This window comes from Vitis vinifera, chromosome 7 (assembly GCF_030704535.1).
Source record: "Vitis vinifera cultivar Pinot Noir 40024 chromosome 7, ASM3070453v1".
NCBI lineage: Eukaryota > Viridiplantae > Streptophyta > Magnoliopsida > Vitales > Vitaceae > Vitis > Vitis vinifera.
In genome coordinates this window covers 4,576,198-4,597,800 of record NC_081811.1, presented here as the reverse complement: position 1 = coordinate 4,597,800, position 21,603 = coordinate 4,576,198, and the positions used below count along the sequence as shown (strand labels likewise).

Below are 21,603 nucleotides of genomic sequence, written 5' to 3'. Positions count from 1 at the left end.
TTTCTTAACCAAATAGAAAAAAATTAAAATATTTAATATTTCATTCAACTAAAAATATTTTATTTATATAAATAAATATAATTAAAATAAATTTGTTATCAATAGATTCAGTTATATATATTAATATCATTAAGTTACTTTTAAATAAAAATAGTAAAATGTTAAAAAAAAAAATTTAATTACGTTAATAATAAATATTATATAATTTATTTTATGAAATATAGTTTTTATTTTATATGTGTTAAATAAGGAAAAATTGAAATATATATATATTTATTTTAATTATACATGTAAATAGAATAATTTAAATTTCAATTAATGTGCCACGAGCCTAGTTGAACCCTCTTATGTTGATTTTTATCACTATTAGTTTTTGATAGTGTGTTATAATTTTTTTTAATAGGGATCAACTTTTGTCAATATTCCAAAATAACATTACTAGAGGAAAACAACAACATCATATTGAAACGCCTGATACCTGCAAGAGGCATACACCCTAATTCACCCCAAAAGTCAAGAACTTCGACATTTGATATTTCCAAGACATGTAAAATGAAATATATGATTTTCCAATAGTCCATGACAACTATTTTAGATTCAAGTTGTGGCCTCACTCCCTCTCTGGCAAATTTGTAGGGTTTCGATTCCGCATAACCCGGACCAGTGAACGAAGCTGGAGAGGCTCAGAGGAGAACGCTTCGGCGAGCAGCCGGAGCACCACCGCGCACCTCACTCCGGCGGTGCCTTTGCTCGCTACTCCGACGACCACGTCGCTTCCCATGACAGGAGCTTCGATCATCACAGGGCCGGTTTCTCCGGCGACGGCCACCACCACCACAACCACAATCACCATTTCAACGGTGAACCGAATGACTCGTATGGCGGTGGTGGATTCCGGACAATTGGCGGTGGCGGGCACGGTCCCGATCACTTCGGGCCCTTTTCTGGCAGGAAGAGATGGTTGAATAACTCCGGTCATGGTGCTTATCGTGTTAACTTCCTTGTTTTATTAATTTTTTCGTTTTAGTTGTCGGCTTACCTGCTTGGTTGCCGAGAAAACGCAGGAAAAGAGAAGAATTGAAACAAAATTCTTTTAATTGAGAAAACAGAAATCTAAACTTGCAGTCATTTGAGAATAATACAGTTAATATACTTGTCCAGTCATGTTATCAAATATTTGAGTCCTCTCTCAGTTTTTTAGGTGTTAGGATGTGGCAATATAGCCTCTTATATCTGCAAATCATTGATTTAGAATTCATGTTCATTCATCTCTTTGCAATCTTCAATTCTAGATTCTGTGTATTCTGGTTTGCTGACACGATGACCTTTTTAGATTACAATGAGGGTGTCGCCTTTGTGAAACTTTATGTTGGATGCGTTCCAAGAACTGTAACAGAAGAAGATGTAAGTTATTGTTTCATTAGCCATCACCATTTCCATAATTTTTGTGGGATTTGCATAAATCATAAACATGTAGATACTAGTTTAATTAATTCCCTTTATTGATTTTTAGACATTGCAAAATCCCGAATTTTGAATTTCTATATAACCATGTTTATATCATAGGAAGTTGACCCTTTAGGAGTACAATTTATTGGTTTTTTTTTTTTTTTTTTTTTACATTGAACTATACTTAATATCATCTGGCCAAAGGAAAACTTTGGCATTTCTGTTTTCTTTCTCTGATGTTCATTTTTCAAGCCTCTCTTTAAGGTGTTGACAATTATAAAGCATTTTTTTTTTTTTTTTTGGCATTTGCATTTGCAAGTTAATGATAGCTAATATTGTCATATGCCCTTCTTCTAACCACTTTTCTGTATATTAATTTTGGGCATTGCCTTGGGCATGTCAGATTCGCTCCTTGTTTGAAGAACATGGAAAGATTGTCGAGGTTGTTTTACTCAAGGATAAGAGAACTGGCCAACAACAAGGTATTGGAATGCATATCTTCTATGAATTCAATGACTGATTTTCTAACCCCTTATACATGTCATCATTGTGCTTAGATTATACTTACAACAACCATGTATATGTTTTTGGCAATGCTTACAATTACAGAATATGAAGAAGTAATAACAATCTATCATAACTTATATCAAAATGTTTACTTCTGCAGAATGCTGTTTTGTAAAATATGCAACCATGGACGAAGCTGACAGAGCTATTAAAGCTTTAAATAACCAACGAACTTTGCCTGGGGTGAGTTCTCTTGCGCTGGGACTGATAGATAAAATATTTCTCTTGCTGCTTTTTGCTCCTGTCAGGTAATCTGTGTTTTCCTTTTTTTTTTTTTTTTTTGATGCATTTGTGTTTTCCAGGGAGTGGCAGCCATCAAAGTTAGATATGCTGATGGGGAACGGGAGCGCCTTGCTAATTGCCCTACACTTGCAAAAGGTATTCTGAAACCTCCAACTCCCCATCCCTGTTCAGTTATACTTCCCAGGATTGCAAGCATGTGCTGAGCATTCTAGATTCTTAAGACAAACTTCAAGCCTGCACTGAGCACCTCATACCTTTTAGATTCTTAAGGCATATTCTTCTCTGAGCAAATATTAGTTACATTTGCATGTGCAGATTCATTTGCATGTACTGTCCAGTGCATATTGCATATACTGCCCAGTGCATAAGATTTTTGTGGAAAAGGTAAATTAGTTGTATGCATTAGTTTCATTCTTGTAACATGGTTTTAATTTTCCATGATCACCAGTTTCTACGCATTGGCTTTGTGTTGCTGGATGCATATGTATCTTCATTGGCATACCTATGTTGTCAGATGCAGCCTGCATTTTTAGTTTCATCAAGTAAACAAATTCTTCTCTCACCTCCATTCATTTCTGACATTTGACGTCTTCTTCTTCTTCTTAATAGCAGGGCTAGCAGGGCCAGCAGGGCCAGCAGGACCAGCAGGACCAGCAGGACCAGCAGGACCGGCAGGACCGGCAGGACCAGCAGGACCGGCAGGACCAGCAGGACCGGCAGGACCAGCAGGACCGGCAGGACCGGCCGGGCCGGCAAGGCCAGCAGGGCCATTTGAGGACAAACTCTATGTTGGTTATCTGAACAAGCAAGCTTCAAAAAGGGAAATTGAGGAAGTATGCTCTAAAGCTATTGAGCAATCAAGTTTATTTTAGCATTGCCTCAGTAAAAAAGGAAAAATAAAAAAAAATAAAAATTCCCTTTTTAGTACTTCTTCACATTGTACATTGGCAGGCAAGATTAATAGTCTGATGCATATTTGTTGATGTGCTTGGAATACATTGTTGGGCACAGTGCTTGTACACTTGGTAGGCCACCCATTATTGAACATAGGATAGGAGGTCAAGCTCATAGACCATATATATGTGACTCTGAGATATATATGGCCTATATGTTGACGTGCATTGGCATATGCATGTAAGACAAATGGGAATATGCAAGTTAACAGTCAGATGCACATATGCTGATGTGCCTATATGTGAAACTTTTTGCAATATATTTTTTGGCACTCTGCTTTTACACTTGGTATGCCACACATTAAATAGTTTGAAAATCGTTAAATCAAGCTGATAAGGCATATATGCATAAGAAACACAACAGTGAAATTTTTTACTCAGGTCAGAAATAGCTTGGTAGCAAATCATTGTAGCAGATTGCTTATGTTAGCATTGGTCTGAGAATAAAACCCCCCATTTTTCTTGAATCGAGTCTACATTCCATACAAGAGTTACTAAAATGACTAGAAAATATTCTTTCTTTTTCTCTTTGTGCTTCAATTGTTTACCCTTCTTGTATGTGCTGTTACTTTTTGATTTCAAGTTTATGTGTTTTACATGGATCTTTTATATGCCAGATATTTTCCCCTTATGGCATCGTTGAAGATATCTTCATTGTACGGGACGACATGAAGCAGAGTCGTGGTGTGTCTGTTGTTCTTATTGTTTGATTTGTCTTTCTTATTCAATCTTGAAGTACACTTGCATAAATGAAATGGCAGATTGGAAGGGGACTTCTGCAGTTGTGCTCTAATCTGCATATTAGCCAGTTTGCTTGGTGTCCCCTGAAGGTCTCCAGGTCCTCTTTAACATGATTAAAGTACCTTAGAGATTATTTGTTCTTTCAGTTTCTTCCACATATAACATGTTTCAATGAAGGGGAAAAAAGGGCAAAAACTTTAGGTCAGCTAGTTGATCCATTGGTTGCTTTATCTACCTGTGTTGGCCCAATTCTGAGACCCATCTCACAACATTTGTAGAATTAGTGTGATAGGCTCTAACAGCTGCTTTACTTGTGTATTCCATAACAGTTCTTGATAAAGTTTTATCTCAAATTTTAGGACCCCATATATTTGGGTTAGCTTGTGTTTTTCACTAGTTTGGATTTTATCTGATTTGAAGGTTGTGGATTTGTTAAGCTTTCTAATAGAGATATGGCAGTGGCAGCAATCAATGCTCTAAATGGAAATTACGTGATGAGGGTAAAGCCTATTAATTATTTTGATGTGTATTGCTACTTGGGTTCTACTTCTGCCCCTGATTATTTTCTTTTTCTTGTTGATTAAGGGTTGTGATCAGCCACTAATTGTCCGTTTTGCGGATCCTAAGAAGCCTAGGATTGGAGAATCAAGGTTTTTTTCCTTAAAATTTCTCTTCCTTTACATATTTTATGAGAACTGTGAATCTATGTTGTGTTTTATGTATAGATTATAAGTATAGTTCAACTAAATGAGTTATTACTGAAGGAGCTGGGACCCACCACTCAGTTGGCCCCATTTTAAAGATTTCCTACTGTACCATCAGCTACTTTGTGATCTCCCTATTTAATCCTAAGGGACATAGTAAAGAAAAAGAGCATTGTATTAGCCCACTTTGATTTTAGATGTTAGCTCCTTTGGTGGAAGAACTCAAATGATTGATTCCATTCACCGCATATCATTTTTGTTCTTTTTTCCTTTTCTCTTTCCTTTTTTTTCTTTTTTCCTGCAATGCTCAACAAGGTATCTTCTGCCTAGGTAAATTGGAGTTGGATTAAGTTAATGCCTTGCTGTTACTTATGAGTTATGATTTGACTAATCTTCCTCTATCTTACTTTACAGAGGCCATGTTGCATTTGGTGGCCCAAAGTTTGGTCCCCGCTCTCAAGAACCACTCGGTTGGTATGCTTCTTGACTTCATCTCTCTCATCCCTTTTTCATTTTTGACACTTCAAAATTTGAGCTTCTGTGCTGGTGTTTACTTGTGGCAGGCCTGCACCTAATGTTGGTGATCCCATGTGGAGGCAATTCTTGCCTAATCCTCTGTATCCAGCCAGTCCAAACAGCACAGCATCATCATGCCAAGTTAGTGCTCCTGATCTTGGGGATATCTTGTGGCATTGTGTTCAACTTGAACAAGAAACACGTTATATTTCTTTATACCTTTAAATTAGTGCAAAAGGGTACTCTTGACACAATCTAAGACACTGACACATTTTCTGGCTACCTAGTCCTGGTGCAGGATGTTTGTATTTGATACATGGTGGTATACCCAGGAGATGCCTTGCCTAGTAATTTTGACTAGAAAATTACAAAGCCATCCAATGTTTCACATGTTTATTATAGTAAATTTAGCATATTTTATTGTAGACAAGAAATTAAATGATTGGATCATTAATCATTTATCCAATCAAGTTGAACTGCCATGCAGGATATCTTTGGTGGAAGCAATAGGCTATTGTGTTTCATCTCTTGAAGCACCACCCCTCTTGGCTTCTCTTGTTAAACACACATAGTGTGTGTGTGTGTGTGTCTGTATGTATGTATTAAGTAGTTACAGATAGAATACCCATATTTAGTTTTCTGATTAGATGTAAACTTAATTTATTCTCTTCTAGCTTTTTCTAATTAGTAATTTCCCCTTCTTTTCAAAACCTTTTTATGGTCCCAGGAGGCTGTTTGTGGGTTATGAGTTTCTCTTTTGGGACATCCATTACCATCCTCTTTAATATCAGAACAGATACATGAAGATCAAACTTCCTTTGGCTGATGATTTTACTTGGACCGTTTTGGGCTATTTAATACCTTTGGTCAATTTATTTTCTTCTTCAGAGTTCAAACGTGTTGTGGTCTGCTTCCCTTTTGGTGTCCCAAATATCACTATTACAAGAGCCACTTCAATCAACTCTGCACTTTTCAACTTCTCTGAATTTGCAAGTCTGCAACTATGACCACAAACTTTAGATTCTTACTCAAGGATAAACTTCAAGTCCTCATGATGGAAAAATTTTATGTTTCTGAATCTCAGGTTATGCAAAGCAACTCCAGTGCTTCAGTACAACCAATACCAGCTCATTCACAACCACAAGTTGTTTCCCAAACAGCAAACCAGCAGCCTAATGTTCCTAGCGCTGTGCAGCAACCGCTTCATACGTGGCAGCAGTCACCTTCACAGGAGTTACAACAGGCACATACTCTACAGAAAGGCTCTCAGTCATTGAAAGAAGCAGTCTCTGAGATACAGAAACAGTTGCATCTGGCTCCACCTCCAACCCAAAACTTGGAGCAGCAGCAGAATTCCCATGTTACTACACAGCAGGTACTGCATAGCCGGTGATATTTAGAAATCCTGCAGACAGGAGCTTAAGCTATCCATCAGGTAGCAGGGATAATATTTAAGCGTCAATATTTGTTATGTTGATGAACATGCAATAAGGTCTGTGAGGTCATGGGAATGTTCCTATGATAAGTACCTCTTTTGATTAATTTTAGAGAAGCCAAAAGTTCTTTTTGAAGTCAATAACTATTTCAACATGTGTTTGTGTAATTTTAGCAAAGGAGCTTATTGTCACGAACTTAGTCTTTTCCTAAGTTCGTGCGGCACTTAGACAAGTCAAGACCCTTGATCTTGCTAAGTCAGCCTTACTTCGATGCTTAGTTTGCTAGGCTAAGATGCACCCGACTTAGAAGCTTTAGAGGGCGTAGTAGGCAACACTTAAAGAATGAAAGCTTTTATTGCTCAAAGGAAGCTTTATAAGTGCTTTGGAACCCACTTGTTTGGTTAGGAAGTGGTTTGGGTGGTGCCTTAGCCAAATGAGGCTTTTACTTATTTATAGGCACCTTAGGAAGTCTCTAGAACCTTGAAGAGTTTCTTACAAATCAAGAATAATCTAGAAGCTCCTACACTAGTCTATATACAAGGGTATGTACAAGATGACTTTGGAAGATTCTAGAACACCCCACACTATTCCAATGTTCTCCTAGCCAAGTGTAGAGATGTGTGGACATCTTTAGCCCTCTCTAGAAGCTTCCATGCTCTTCTACTTTGTAGATGTTTCCAGGGGTCTCTAGAAGCTTCTCACCTCTTATATAAACCTATGGGGAGGGTCATTTGAAGCATCTTGTGACACTCTCCCCCACCTATGCCGTCGACGTCCCTGTCGTTGCCTCTTCTTGAAACCTCTCGATGTGTTTCCAGAACCTTATTAAGGTATCTGCATGTTCCCAGCTTACCTGCCTCTTAGGTAGTCCTTTCCATCGAACTAGATACTCTTATCACAGGAGGGACCCCTTGTCTCTTGGTAACCCATTCAGCTAGGATATTCTTCACCTCCTTTTCCTATGAGGCTTTGGATGGATGCAGACACCTGCACTTTAGATGCTTGGAGTGTTGCTTCCTTTTGCCCATAGAGTTCACCTTTTCCTTAGTGACCTTGTCCATGTGTGTGCGGGCTACCTCAACTCGTTCCCCTTTTTGCCTCCTTTACTTGAACCCTTGATAGTAAGGAGGTCTTAGGCGTACTAGGCTTTGGGTTGACTTGGAGGGCACCTAATAACTGCATCGAGCCCATATGTGCTTCGTCTTACTGTTTCCTCTCCTCGATCATGGCATTGAGCTTCTTCCTATTTGGACAATCATGTGCCCAATGTGAACTATCACACAGGAAACATTTGATTTTAGGTGTAAACACTTTCCTTCTTTCCGCCTTACCCCTTCCTTCCTGGACGTTAGGCGTCTTGCCTGATCGCATTCTAGGAGCATTGTGGTCCCTTGAAACCTTGTCTCCCCCACCTGTGGCGTGGCTATCCTCCAAAAACTCAACCTTGGAGGAGTCTCCCCTCTTGTAATCCGTTAAAGACTCTACTACTGTCATGGCAGTGGTTAAGTCTTGAACGTCTTGGCGCCTTAATTCCTACTTGATCCACCCTTGCAGGTTATTCATGAAGTTGAATAGCAATTCCTCCTCAATCATGTTAGGAATCTCAAGCATGAGCGAAGAGAATTCCTTGACATAGTCGCATATCGAGCCTGTGTGCTTAAGACATCTCATGTTTTTCCTAGCCAAGTAAGTCACGTCCTTGAGGTAGAACTACTTCTTGATCTCCCTCTTGAAGTCTTCCCACGTCTCTATGGTGCAAATGTCTTTCTCCATATTGGTGAACCTCCAACGCAACCATAGAGTAGCTGTGTTAGTAAGGTAGAGGGTTACAATCTTTACCTTAGTTGCCTCATCAGTCAGTGCGATAGCCTCTAAGTATCGCTCCATATGCCATAAGAAGTTGTCCAACTCCTTGGCATCCCGCTTGTCACTAAACCCTTGTGGCTTCGACACCTCCACCCTAGATGCCTCTTGTGTGGCCATGACCCGTGCTGATACGGCAGTCTTGTAGATGGTCAGCTCTTGTCGAACCTCCTGGTCTCAGGCCTCCATGCGTGCAATCAAGGCCTCCACCCTTGACTTCATACTAGCAAATATGCTCATGACCTTGTCTTGGAAAGACATGAACTCCTCGTGTGACACCGATTGAACTTGTGAGCCTAGCACCCCCTCACGAAGGTCTTGGATCTACTCCCTTAGATCTTCTAAGCCCTTCTCCATGCCTTAATCAAGTCCACCCCTTCTCGGGTGTCTACCATGGCTAGCTCCACCTTGGCTAGCCTTGCTTCCATGTTGGCTATGGCATCACGAGATTTATCTTTCCTATCCTTGCCCCGTGCAGTAGACTCGGTCTCCCTCCCACAGGTTTGCTCACTAGTCTCCTCCATGTTGGAGCCCGACATGCTTCCTTTACTATGCCTGCTTCATAGCCACACTTTGATACCAACTATCACAGATTTAGTTTTTTCCTAAGCTCGTGCAACACTTTGATAGGTCAAGACCCTTGATCTTGCTAAGTCAACCTTACTCCCGATGCTTAGCTTGTTAGGCTAAGATGAACCCGACTTAGAAGTTTTAGAGGGCGTAGTAGGCAACACTTAAAGAATGGAAGCTTTTATTGCTCAAAGGAAGCTTTACAAGTGTTTTTGAATCCACTTGCTTGGCTAGGAAGTGGTGTGGGTGGTGCCCTGGCCAAATGAGGCCTTTACCTATTTATAAGCACCTTAGAAAGTCTCTAGAACCTTGGAGGGTTCCTTACAAATCAAGAATAATCTAGAAGCTCCTACACTAGTCTATGTACAAGGGTATGTACAAGATGACTTTGGAATATTCTAGAACACCCCACACTATTCCAATGCTCTCCTAGCCAAGTGTAGAGATGTGTGGACATCTCTAACCCTCTCTAGAAGCTTCCATGCTCTTCCACTTTGTAGCTAAGTGTAGATGTCTCTAGTGGTCTCTAGAAGCTTCCCACCTCCTATATAAGCCCATGGGAAGGGTCATTTGAAGCATCTTGTGACATCATGGCTTAAAAAGGAACTTAATATGGAAGTCAGGATAATTTTATTTATTTATTTATTTTTCGTAGAAGCCCTAAACAAACTTGCATCATAACAAAGGTTACCTCTTTGAAATTATGGCTTCCACTTTGGCTTTAACTTCTGGCTAAAGCCAAAAAAGAAGCCATTTCAAATGAGCTGTAAGCCTATGATAACCAATAATGCATCTCTCTCATTCTTTGGGTTGTTTGTTGTATAAAAGCTTGGCACGTATCAGTGAATATTTATCCTTACTAAAGGGTGAGGGTGCCTCCTGCAACATGTGTGGAGGTAAAATATTGCACAATAGTGCTAAGGTTTTCCTGAGAGAGGTCTCTTAGGCTCATACTGGTGGATAAATGGCAATGGCATATGTGGCCTAGGATTAGTATTCTATTAGTGTGTTGGTGTAATAACCAACAAAAATGCAGAGTTATTTTAGTTTGTAGTTGATAAGAACTTGTTTCAAGAGACATATTTTTTTCCTTTAAATTAACATTAGCTTTCACTTGATATTGGCATTTTATAATCTCTTTTCTACGTTTTGTTTCTCTGTTGCTTGCTAGCAATATTTGAACCTTGTGACTGTCATCAATCATATGTTTTCCTGCTGTCTTCCCAGACTGGAAGCAATCCTCAGACAGTTGCAAGCACCGGTACCCTACCACCAGCAGTTTTGCCTTCAATTGTATCTTCTTCTCCTGCAGTTTGTGCAAGTTCTGAAACAGCAGATCTTCTAGAATGTGATTGGAGTGAACATATCTGCCCAGATGGATTCAAGTATTATTACAATTGTGAAACTTGCGAAAGCAGGGTAATTTTTCTCTCTTTGAGAATCTTGGTTTGCATCCTGCTGTTTGGATACCTCTCAAAGATTCGATAAATGTTCATGGAAATTGAATTGCAGTGGGAGAAGCCTGAGGAGTATATCTTATTTCTACAACAGTTACCAAAGCACCAACAACTCCAAAATCCTTCTGGTCAACAGTGTCAATCTCCATGCCACTCACAGGTTCTCTCTACCCAACAAAATTTTCAAACACGGATTGTGCCGCTTCAAACAGAGCTCTCCCATCAGAAATTGCATTCACCTTCCTCATCTTCGCCAGCTGGTATTCTTCTTTACTTGGGCTCTTTGTATATTCAAAATTTTTGCTTTGTCCATTGCAATATCAGGCTTCTGGTGTTATTCATTCTGAAAACACTGGGTCATATTATCTATTGATGTATCCATTTTGACCTTCTATTTCTGCTTGGAGGAATTTATGTGGGTATTGATTTATTCTGATGCTGTACTGCATTGTGTGGGTCAGAAAAATGAGATTATGATGCAGGAGTATGTCTTTAGATTCAAAACTGATGCAGGATTTTTAAGATATGAATGTCTTATCTTTTTCTCGAGTATGGCTTTGAACAGGATTTTGGTGGGAAAAGTTCCACTGATTCGATGAGGATGTGGAGAGTTTGGAAACAAACTATAAGCTTGTAAAAACCTGTTGGTTTAAGAGATCTAAGAACTTGTAGGTTAAAGAAGAAGGGGCAAAAGGCGCAATTGCACATAATGCAGTAAAAGCAAGGGCTTAAAGATAACTTCATTGCTTTCTTTGTTCTTCCCTTTTTTTTTTTGATAGGCAAGATACTTTCATTGTTTTCAATATTTGTAAGTGATATATGTAGGCTACAGACTAATGTTCAGGAACAAGTTGAGAATGGATTGATTAGTCATTAAAACTGATCCAACTTTTGATAGGCAACATAACTTCATTGCTTTCAACATAACTGATATATGTAAGCAACAAACAATTGTTCAGGAACCAAGTAAGTTGAAAATGGATTGATTGAGTCATTAAAACTGATATAATCTGAATGATAATAATAATACTAGCTATGTCCAAGATACACCTGAACTAAGTACTTATAAACTAGTAAGAGTTATAGTTAGACTCAAATACTTTAACTCATTAGTTAATTAGTAATTGAGAATCTTGAAGATTATGGTATTACCTCTAGAATCAGTCTCTCCTTTTCATGTAATATTTTCCAACCCCTTATGTCATATTGCTTGAATCAGATTGAACTCCTCCACTCTGGACACTAACAATTAGCAACGAAGAACTGCCTGGAAAAGAAAAATAAAAGAAAGTTTCATCACTTAAGATTCAAGGTGGATTTTAGTGTTTCAATTTCAGGGTGCATCCATGCATGTACAAGCACATATAGTTTGTCTACATTTGAAATCTTGGAACCCAATACTTCTGCCTGTCAATTGAGGGAGTTTTAATTGCAGAAATTGCATCCTCAAGAATATGCATTGGTGATGAACTATTCACTTTTGGGAGTTTTAACATTTGACTCTTACATACACTGTAAGCATAAATGTTACGGATAGAGAAAACACTACTTTCTTTTTTTGCAATGTTAGTAGTTGAGAGGATTAGGTCCACTTTTATAACTCATAACCTGGCCATGTCATCCTTCACAAATCTGATCACATTTTATTAGTTTAGATCATAGTTGTGAAAGGCGTGCCTAGGCTTCGGGCAGTGCAACGCCCCTTCATGAAGGCGCCACTTAGGCGCACAAGGCGCGACGTGGTCCACAGGTGCGCCTCGATCCCCTACCTCCATCTTCTCCTTCTCCTTCTTCTTCTTCTTCTTCTTCCTTCTTCTTTTTCTTCTTCTCCTTCTCTTCTTTTCCAGCGTCGGGTTGCACAGGGCAGAGAGAAGCCCTAATTTCTTTTTTCATTTTTTGGGACCAAAATGACGTCGTTTGGTCCCTGTTCTTTTAAAAGAGCAAGGTCCAAAACGACATCATTTTGGCCCTTTTATTTTAAAAAGAATAGGCCAAAACAACGCTGTTTTGGCCCTGTTTTCCCTTCTAGCCCCCTTTTCTGGTTGTTTTCAACCCGACAACTCTCCCAAATTTTGCCCTAGCCTCAACCGTGTAGTGGAAAAGTGAAGAAGACGAAGAAGAGGAGGAAAAATATGAGAAAAATAAGAGAAAAATAGAGGAAAAATATATGTAAATTAGGGTGCGCCTCACTTTACTAAAGCCCGCGCCTTAGGTGCACCTTGCACCTCAGGGTCCAGGACTACTTTGCGCCTTGATGCACCTTGAGCCTTTTAAAACTATGGTTTAGATATTGGTTAGACCCCCATATTGGCTACTGGTCACCTGGTGGGAGATTCATATAAGACATGTAAGCTCAAGATGGTATTGGGAACTCATTAAGCAAATTGCAATCATTGAAGATGCTGATGCGGCTGGTGTATACTTGTATATTTTGGAACGCTTTTTTGGCCCTCATATATAATATCTGTTTTTACCTGTCAAAAAACAATCACTGAAGATGCTGACTCTGTTTGGTGTCTAGTTTCTATTTTTTAGTCTGGCAATTGAATATTTGGCTTCATTTGCTTTAATTTCAATTGACAAGGTGCATGATATGAGTTACTTTATCTTGTGGTGATTGCAGGGTCTTTGTCATGTGCTAGTATAGCTAGCAACAAATCTAGCCACTGCCCAACTGTGTGTCCAACAGGTATCTGGCGTTCATCTTTAATTTACTCAAATCTTTTATTGAATATAGAGATTTCATATCCTATTGGCTTTATTGTAGGGGCTTGGGGCCTGTTTGGGAACTTATTGGGGAACGTTTTCAAAAAACAATTTTTAAGAACTATTTTCGAAAACAATTCTGTGATGTTTTCTAGAACAAAAGCCTGTTTGGGAATTGGAATGTTCTCAACCTGTTTTCTATGCTTCCAAAACATTTTTTAAAAATAACTCTTATATGTAGTATTTTATTTTCAATCTTTCTCCATATTTGTACAGTTATTTTTTAAAATAGCCCCGTAAAAGCAAACGAAAACAACTGAAAGCAATTAAATATGTTTTAAAAAATCATACTGTTTTCAGAACAAGTTCTAAAAAAGAAATGTTCTCTTTCCAAAAATAACCAAACATGTTCTGCTATCTGGAAAACAATTTTTTGTTCTCAAAAATAGTTCCCAAACAGATTTTTATTTTCTCACTCTGCACAAATGACACTTACAGAGGAGCAGAAGGTTCTACAGACATTCAATAGTTACAAAGAATATTGCAATTAGGACTGCTCAGAACCTTTAGAGCTTTTCTAGAAAAGGCCAGGTGTTTCAGAAGCTTCTAAAGTTGCCTGGTTTGAAGCATTTTTGAGTTGTGTGGAAGTCTGAAGTACTTTTTAATTGTGTGGAAGTCTGAAGTACTTTTGAATTGTCTGGAGCTTTCTAGAAATTTACAGGGAACAAGAGTATCTAGAATACACATAAACTGTGTAAATACTCTATTAAGAATAGAAAGGGTAGATATACAACAATTCTATAGGTTCTACAGAAACCTAATGATCTAGAACATTCTTTATGCTATACCTCATTTGGGCAAGACACTAAAATGTGCAAGCAACAAGTAAAACATGCTGGCAACAAATGTTGTATAACTCCTTAGCCACACCATTTTATCTTCCCTCTCTCTATCAATTGCCATTCCTTGCAACCATAAAAATAAGTCCACAACTTCTTCCACCTCTCAATCATTCAAAGGTTAAGTAAAGCAATGATTCCAATGCTGTTTTGGAACTGGGGGTGGTTGTTTCTTTTCCAATATGGGTAGTTTGGAATTTGTGGGTCCCTTCTAAAGTTTTTTTACTTGGGATGCTTCATGGGGAAATGTTTTGACTTTAGATCAACTTAAAAACACGGGTGGTCTTTGGTCAATAGGCGTTTTCTGTGCAAAAAAGAGGATGAATCCATAGATCACATTCTCCTTCATTGTTCGCTGATTAGAATCCTCTGGAAGCTGTTGTTTGATCTTTTTGGTGTACATTGGGTGCAAGCTGCTATAGTTAAGGAGGCTTTATTAGGGTGGCATGACTTGTTTGTGGGCAAGAAAAGAAAAAGGTTTGGATGGTCTGGAAGAAAAGAAATTTTGAGGCATTTGATAATGAGGAACATTCTATTCAGTTTTTGAAGATATTCTTAGGAATTTATTCTACTGGGTACACAAGTATAGATTCTCTGTCTTTCCTTAATTTTATTGAGTGGTTGGGTTCTGGTTAAGGGAGGGGTGTGTTTGGTGGGTTTTTTTTTTTTTTTTTCTGTTTCTGTGCTATTAGGCACTATTTGTATACTACTTGTGTACTTTGGTGCATGCTTGTGGCATTTTTATTTTTTAATGAATTTGGTTTTATCTATAAAATATATATATATATATATAGTTGCTTAGGAGGGGTTCAAGTCCAAGAATTAGACTTACCTACTTGTAAGTGGATTTCCTTGGTCTTTCAGTCTTTGGCCTTTATTCCTCTGCTACTTTTTTGCTCCTTAAAATTTTGCTTTAGATACAGTTGTAGCCCTCATTTTCTTGAGCTTAAGATTTGTAGAGATGTTAGTTAAAGGCTTTTTTACCCAATTGAGGAACAACCATGGTAAGCCAATAAATATTTTAGGTGACATACAGATTTCAAACTTTATTTTGTCCAGTAATTTCTTGAAGCTGCTGCTGCAAGAAAATCGATATATTCCCACACTAAGCCCATGGAACTCATGCAGGGTTTGGACCATGAATTGATTGGCTAAATGGGAGATCAACTACATGGTTGGATGCATTTTTACCCATATAGTTTAACAGATGATGTTCATTTGAGTGAAAACTTGTGAAAATGAATACATCATGATCAAAGTGGGCTCCACATAGAAACTCATCTTTATAGAGAGATTTATGTGCCTCCTGTTCATGTGTTTTTGGGTTATGTATCTGCAGGAAGTTGTAGCAGTGAAGGTATCCGAAGCTGCATTCCAGCAAATGTATAGCGGAAGAAGCTTGGAAAAGCATGCCTTGTATATTAGTTTCAGGGATAGGAAAGCTGTGATTGAACGTCCCCAGAGACATGTAATGGAATTGTTACTAAGGTGGAGTTGCCTTCCTCATTTTTCTGAGGTTAATTCTAATACAATTATAGTGTTTTTTTTTTTCCATAAATTATATAGAAACAATTCCTTGTTGGAAAGGGTTGACTCACTGTTTGAAACACTATATCCTACCCTATCTCTTCTTGAGTTCTCTTTTACAGGTCCATGTCAATTGATTCAGTGGCAAAAGCAAAGGATAAGGTAAGGCTATCTCCAAGAGTTCTCTGGAAAAATAATATTATCAAAGTCTCGTGAGTTGTGGCTCCACTTCTCATCTGTCCCCAAACCTTAATTTTTTTCAACTACCTAACAGTGAATATACTCAGAGAAGCACTTTTCAAACAGGCAAAACCCTATACGATCGGATTTGCTTGATTACCTGAATGCATCTTCCAGTGTGCATGGCTGATTCTTGTTCCATCTCTCATCATTAAAGGGAAGTGGTAACTTACTAAAAGCTCTTTTTGATAATTGCTGATTTTTTTTTTTTAATATTTTAAAAATGCTTCTAAGCGCTTATTATTGCTAAAAGGATTTGAAACTGTTTTACTTAAGAGGGGAGGAATATGAAAAAAAACAACACCTAATATGGGGCGCAGCATCATCTGATCACCTCCCTGAATAATGAGCAATAATTTGCATTTGCTTTTGTTCGGTGTTTATTACCCTTCGCTTATCTATCTGATTTGGCCAGCAATGATATGATCACATGGACAGAAAGTCACAAAGAAACGTGCTGCTAGAGAACATGAATAAGCCATACATTCATTTAATCAAGAAAGCTCAAAGTTTCCTAATTTCTCTTAAGATCTGACGCCCCCCACCCCCCTTATCTTTCTTTTCTTTTATTTTCTTTTCTATATTTGTAGTTTTTCTTTTTCACACTCCACATCCTCACCATTCAATGGATGCATGATTCAATCCAGCTCGTGAGTATGAGATGTTGCATGGTATGAAAAAGGAGAGCGGACAGACATGATTTCCACAGCAAATATAAAAAGTGGGTCACTACCTAGTTGTGGTAGCTAGACTTATTCTTACTTGATCTATTCCACCTCCATATATATATATAGAGAGAGAGAGAGAGAGTGCATTCATTTCACCTCAACAACTTCACACAATTCATTGCTTCCTTTTTCACTTGAAATGGGGCTTTTTTTTCTTTTTGGGTTTTCCCAGACACAGGAGGGGTGAAAAGCTTCCATATTAATCGTCCCATGGACAAAACGCTCTTTCAATATTCTGACTGCAGTACCCCCTCAATGAAATCAATGCACATTCCTTGGCCAACAAAGACAAAGATAAAAGGACAAGTGAGAGGGGTCACAAGATTTATTGCTCTGTTTTCTTTGCTTAGAGTGGGGTGGGAAAAGAGAAGAAGTTAAGGTTTTGAATCTTTTAGACGGTGAGAAAACTAGAAAACCTGCTGTTAAATTCCATCGATAGATACTCTACAGCTTTGATTAATAATGATTTATTAATCTTTTAAATTGACATGTAAATTAATAGTATATTGGAAGAAGCAGTTGATGTAGCATTATTCATTTTCTCAGCAACCAAACAGGGATTCTTTAGCCAAAAAAAAAACATAATTACCTATTCTGTATGTTGTATAACTTCTACATACCCAGAAAGAAAGAAACACATCAAAAAAGGAAAAATACCAAGGTGCCCAACTTACAAAGAAACTAGTCCCTCCATTGGATCAAAAACCCCATATTGTTACAGTGATATTCATGAGGGTCTGTGTACAAAGGTGGAGGCGGGTTTATCCGTGAGAGAAAGAAGGCTCTCTATCAGTACTAGTCAGCAAGCGAATTACATGCCAGAACTGGGTTTTTCCGTCTACACCGCAGTCCGCACCTCCTCTCTCAAAACAGTAATGGAGTCGCGTTTCGTCATATCTCCTCTTCCTTTCTCATATGGGAGGGCACAATATCTTGAAGAAGGCCATGGTCTCTATGCAAAGCAGAAGTTGGTGCGCAAGAACGCCTCTCTTGAACAGACCTTGCGGCGCTCCCAAAGCTGCTGCCATGGCCATAATTCAAGAGTGGAACATCGTTGAAAGAGGGATGTTGCTGTTGCTGGTGGTGGTGGAGGTGTAGGTGTTGAAACGGCGTCGTTTGAAGCCTCGGGCCAGCAAAGGTGGTGGCAATGGAGGATGGGTTTGCTCGAGGCATGATTGGGCTTGGGTGGGTGTGTTGACCTTCGTAGGTGGTTACGACAATGGCCGGATCCTTGAAACACCTCTCCACTCGTTTCTTCACATTACATGATGCACTGGTGCAACGATAGTAACTCCTAAATCCACAAAAATGAGAAAATTAGCAAGAGAGAAGGAAGAGAAATGAGAAGAAAACATAGTTGAAGAAAGTGAGACCATTTTTGAGCATTTTCTTTTCATTTCTCTCAATCCAAACGCTCCATAAAAATACCAAACAAAAAGATGAGTCAAGTGTGAGTACAATACCTAGGAAAGGGGCTGTTTTTCACAGCTTTTTGGCCGTACTTTCTCCATCTGTACCCATCTTCCAGATGATCAACCTCGCTCTTTGTCATGAAGGCGAATCTCGGTTCTCTCTGCCTCTTTTGACTTGTTGTCTTCTTGGGCTTCAACCTGTACCCCATAAATGCAAACAAAAAAGAAAAAAAGAAAAGAAAAAAGCCATGAACAAGCAAATCAAACATCCTTGTATCCTTTCTGAATTTCTCCTCAAATGGTTTCAACCCAGATAGCAAAAATCCCCATTTCTTTTTATCTTATCAACAAAGTAAAGAACTTCTACAAAAACACCGTTTTGATTTTGTTCTTAAGTGGGTTTTCTCACTTATGTCGGAAGAACTCACTCTTTCTTAGTCTTCTTCTCTTCCTCATCCTCCTCCTCTTCTTCAACTGCTTTGCTGCCTTGCTCATGACTGGACGCCGACGACACCGACGACGAGTTCGGCGTGGCCGGTGGATTCACCACGTCAGAAGACGCCGGCACTGCCGGAGCTGCACCCGTCGGTTTCTCCAAAGACGGCAGCTGCACCAAATCAAACAACGGCGGCCCATAATTTTGAATACTCAGTAACTCCATGAACCCTAGCGTTCCCTTCTCGCCTTCGTCGGAGAAGTCAAACACGGCCGGAATATCCGGAGCGTGATCTGAAAATGACCACGAACCAACTGGATCCTCCATTTTCATCACCCCGCTCCTCTCCATAGACGAATCAGTGGTGCAAATTCATCAAAAAAACACTGTTCCCAGTTCTGGAGAGAGAGAGAAAGAGTGAGATTTGAATAGTTTTTACTAGAGAAAGGGATGGGTTCGAGGCTTGTGTGTTGTATATAAAGGGAGGAAGAGAGAGTGTGAGAGAGAACAGTGAGGCTTTGATGATGGTGGTGGTGGTGGACCGGCGACAGCAGGTTAATGTGGGGTGCAGACCGGTGGAGCCGGTGTCTGGACAACGCGGTCCAACAAAGTGGTCGACGCATTCATACGATGATTTGACCGGTTAACCGGTTAGTGTGTGAACGGGATTCGTCGCACGTGCTATGCGTACGGTTTTGGAGGATCGACCACTTCGCACGTGTGTGTATATGTTGCATGTGAGCCTGTGACAACGTCGACTGAATCCTCCTCAGATATCCCTTTTATTCCTTTCTTTCTTCCTTTCTTTTCTTTTTTTTTTTTAATTTTAATTTTCTTCCCCTTTTTGAATTTTCTTCCCGGTTTGTTCTTCTGCAATAAGGACAAATTCTTAGTCCAATACCCCCTCCCTTGATTCCCTCCCATTAAATACATATAAAATTTTAAATATTAAACAAAAAAATTAAATTATTATTTTTCTAACAAATATCCTATGCAAAAATTTTCAAATATTTAAATGAAAATATCTCATTTTTTAATTTTTTTTCTTTAAAATTCTTAAGATATTTTTTCACACAAAGAAAAATAAAAATGGAAAAACAAACAAGTAAATCATGTGCAAATGGGCTCAAATATATCATGAATTATCAACTTTTTTAAATATTAAATTAAACTTGGTTGAGAAAAAATTGGTAAGTTTTTGAAGGTGTGAAAAGGGGTTGGGTTGATTCCATGCAAAAACACCGTTGAAGTCGGTGATAAATGGCTGCTTTTGTTTGAAGCAAATCATTAAAATCGCACAAAGAAAAAGAAGATAAAGTGATAAGGAAAAAGGAAAATAACTTGTGATGGCCTTTTGTCTCTCTCTTTTATTTTCTATTGTAAGCAACCTATTTTTCTTTTCTCATAAATGTTCTGCACGTGTGACCTCTGCTTTGACACGTGGATCTTCCTGACATAATTTCCGTCTCATTTCATCTCACTCTCCCTACACCAATTTTAAATTCATCAACCAATTTGTGCCTTTTTTTTCTTTTTTTCAATTTTATATTACCCATCATTTCATGGCTGCCAAATGATGACATGAAAATGTTAGACTGATTTTTGAAAGATAGTTTGTAGAATAATCATTTAAAATAAATTTTAATTATTTTTAAAAATAAATATTAATTTGAGGATTTAATTATAAATATAGTAGTTCTCGTGTAGCTATCTGAAATATCTTGGCTTCAGCCTCACAAAAGTTCAAAACCCTCGCCCACAGCCTAGTCTCACCTTCAGCAGCAACTTTTGTCCTAATACAGCACGTGCGCCTATTAAAACGCTGCGTTTTGGATAAGCCTCCCCAAAACTTAGCTATCTTACGATTCTTACCTTACTTTACTTTTTTTTTTTTTTTTTTTTCAATTTAGTTCTAGAAGAAAACCCCTTTATGGAATGGTCCCCCTTTGGAAAATGAGGTGACCACTGCAATTATTAATCATATTCTTATTCATTAAAATTTAAATTTTGTTGAATTCTTTTAGTTGTAATTATGGTTTAAATTTCTATTTATTTCATAGACAAAATTTTGATACCCTATAGATGTAATAGGAAAAATTCATTGGAAACTATTAAAATAATTATGGTTTCCACTATTTAATAAAATATTTAAAAATAAATAAATAATTACATTATATTATTTCAAATGGGTTATTATTAAATTTTAACACCAACTTAAAACATAAATTTCAAAAATACTATTGAAAACAATTTTAAAAAACAATTTTTGAGAACTTGATATTTTATAAAATAAAAGTGTATTTAAAAATTTATAATATTTTTAAAAAAAATTTATATCAAATACAAACTTATATAATTATTTTTTAAAATAATCCTTAAAAAAATAAATAAATAATAATTAAAATATATTTTATTTTTAAATTTTAATTATTAAATATATTTTCTTTTTTTATTTTAAAAAATAAAAAATTGTTCTTGAAAATGATTGACATAGAGGCCCTAATCTCCTCTATTAGAAGAAATTGGAGTAATTCAATAACATCTAAAAATGGTGTTAATTAATTTTATTTTTAAATAATAAAAATTAATTAATTAATTAATTAATTTACATGTGGACGTGGGAACGGATTCACTATAGGAGGCACCAAGCCATTTCACGCGGTTTGGGAATATTCTCATGGTTGCTTGTAATACACGTCGTCCAGATCTTCTCTTTCCATGTTCCCATTATTATTATTATAATAAATTTTATTATTTTCTGGAGTTAAAAAAAAAAAAAAAAAAGGAAATTCACTTTTTAAAAAATAAATAAATGTGAAAAGGGGTATGTGGAAGAGGAGGAGTTGCTTACGGGATACGTTTGGGAGCTCAAAACATGGAGAAAGAGCAGCGGCACTAAAAAAAATAGAAAAGCGGTTTTGTTTTGTTGTGCAAAGTCGTCGTCTTCAGTTGTGAGTCAAGTCCCTGACTCACTACCCTAGATTTTGACTATGGTCATTGGTCAAGTGGGAAAAGCATCCTCAAAGCAAATAAAATAAAATAATATATATATAAATAAAATAAAATTGTTATCTCTGAGAAGTGAGAACCCATTTGGCATTTTTCTGCTATTATTTTATTATGCTTTCTGATCCTAAAGATCTTTGGATAAATTTA

The 21,603-nt window shown here is 37.7% G+C and overlaps 2 protein-coding genes across 2 annotated transcripts; one reads left to right on the top strand and one right to left on the bottom strand.

Moving 5' to 3' along the window:
- Positions 1 to 667: 667 nt before the first annotated feature.
- Positions 668 to 15,701, top strand: LOC100262417 (flowering time control protein FCA; the record flags this gene model as incomplete). Its single annotated transcript, XM_010654233.3, has 17 exons — positions 668 to 980; positions 1,334 to 1,404; positions 1,853 to 1,931; positions 2,117 to 2,199; positions 2,319 to 2,394; positions 2,869 to 3,092; positions 3,830 to 3,896; positions 4,374 to 4,453; positions 4,539 to 4,603; positions 5,072 to 5,131; positions 5,221 to 5,314; positions 6,062 to 6,166; positions 6,258 to 6,548; positions 10,270 to 10,461; positions 10,555 to 10,759; positions 13,123 to 13,188; positions 15,444 to 15,701. Coding segments are annotated over 17 exons (2,121 nt in total), but the record flags the coding sequence as incomplete, so codon positions are not given.
- Positions 15,702 to 17,162: 1,461 nt separating this feature from the next.
- On the bottom strand, positions 17,163 to 19,341 carry LOC100264006 (WRKY transcription factor 23). The gene is made up of 3 exons (XM_002277846.4): positions 18,440 to 19,341; positions 18,063 to 18,209; positions 17,163 to 17,893 (listed from the first exon to the last, which is right to left on the bottom strand). The coding sequence occupies exons 1-3, from the start codon at positions 18,796 to 18,798 to the stop codon at positions 17,491 to 17,493; spliced, it is 909 nt and encodes a 302-aa protein (XP_002277882.1). The 5' UTR covers positions 18,799 to 19,341; the 3' UTR covers positions 17,163 to 17,490.
- Between the last annotated feature and the right edge of the window lie 2,262 nt (positions 19,342 to 21,603).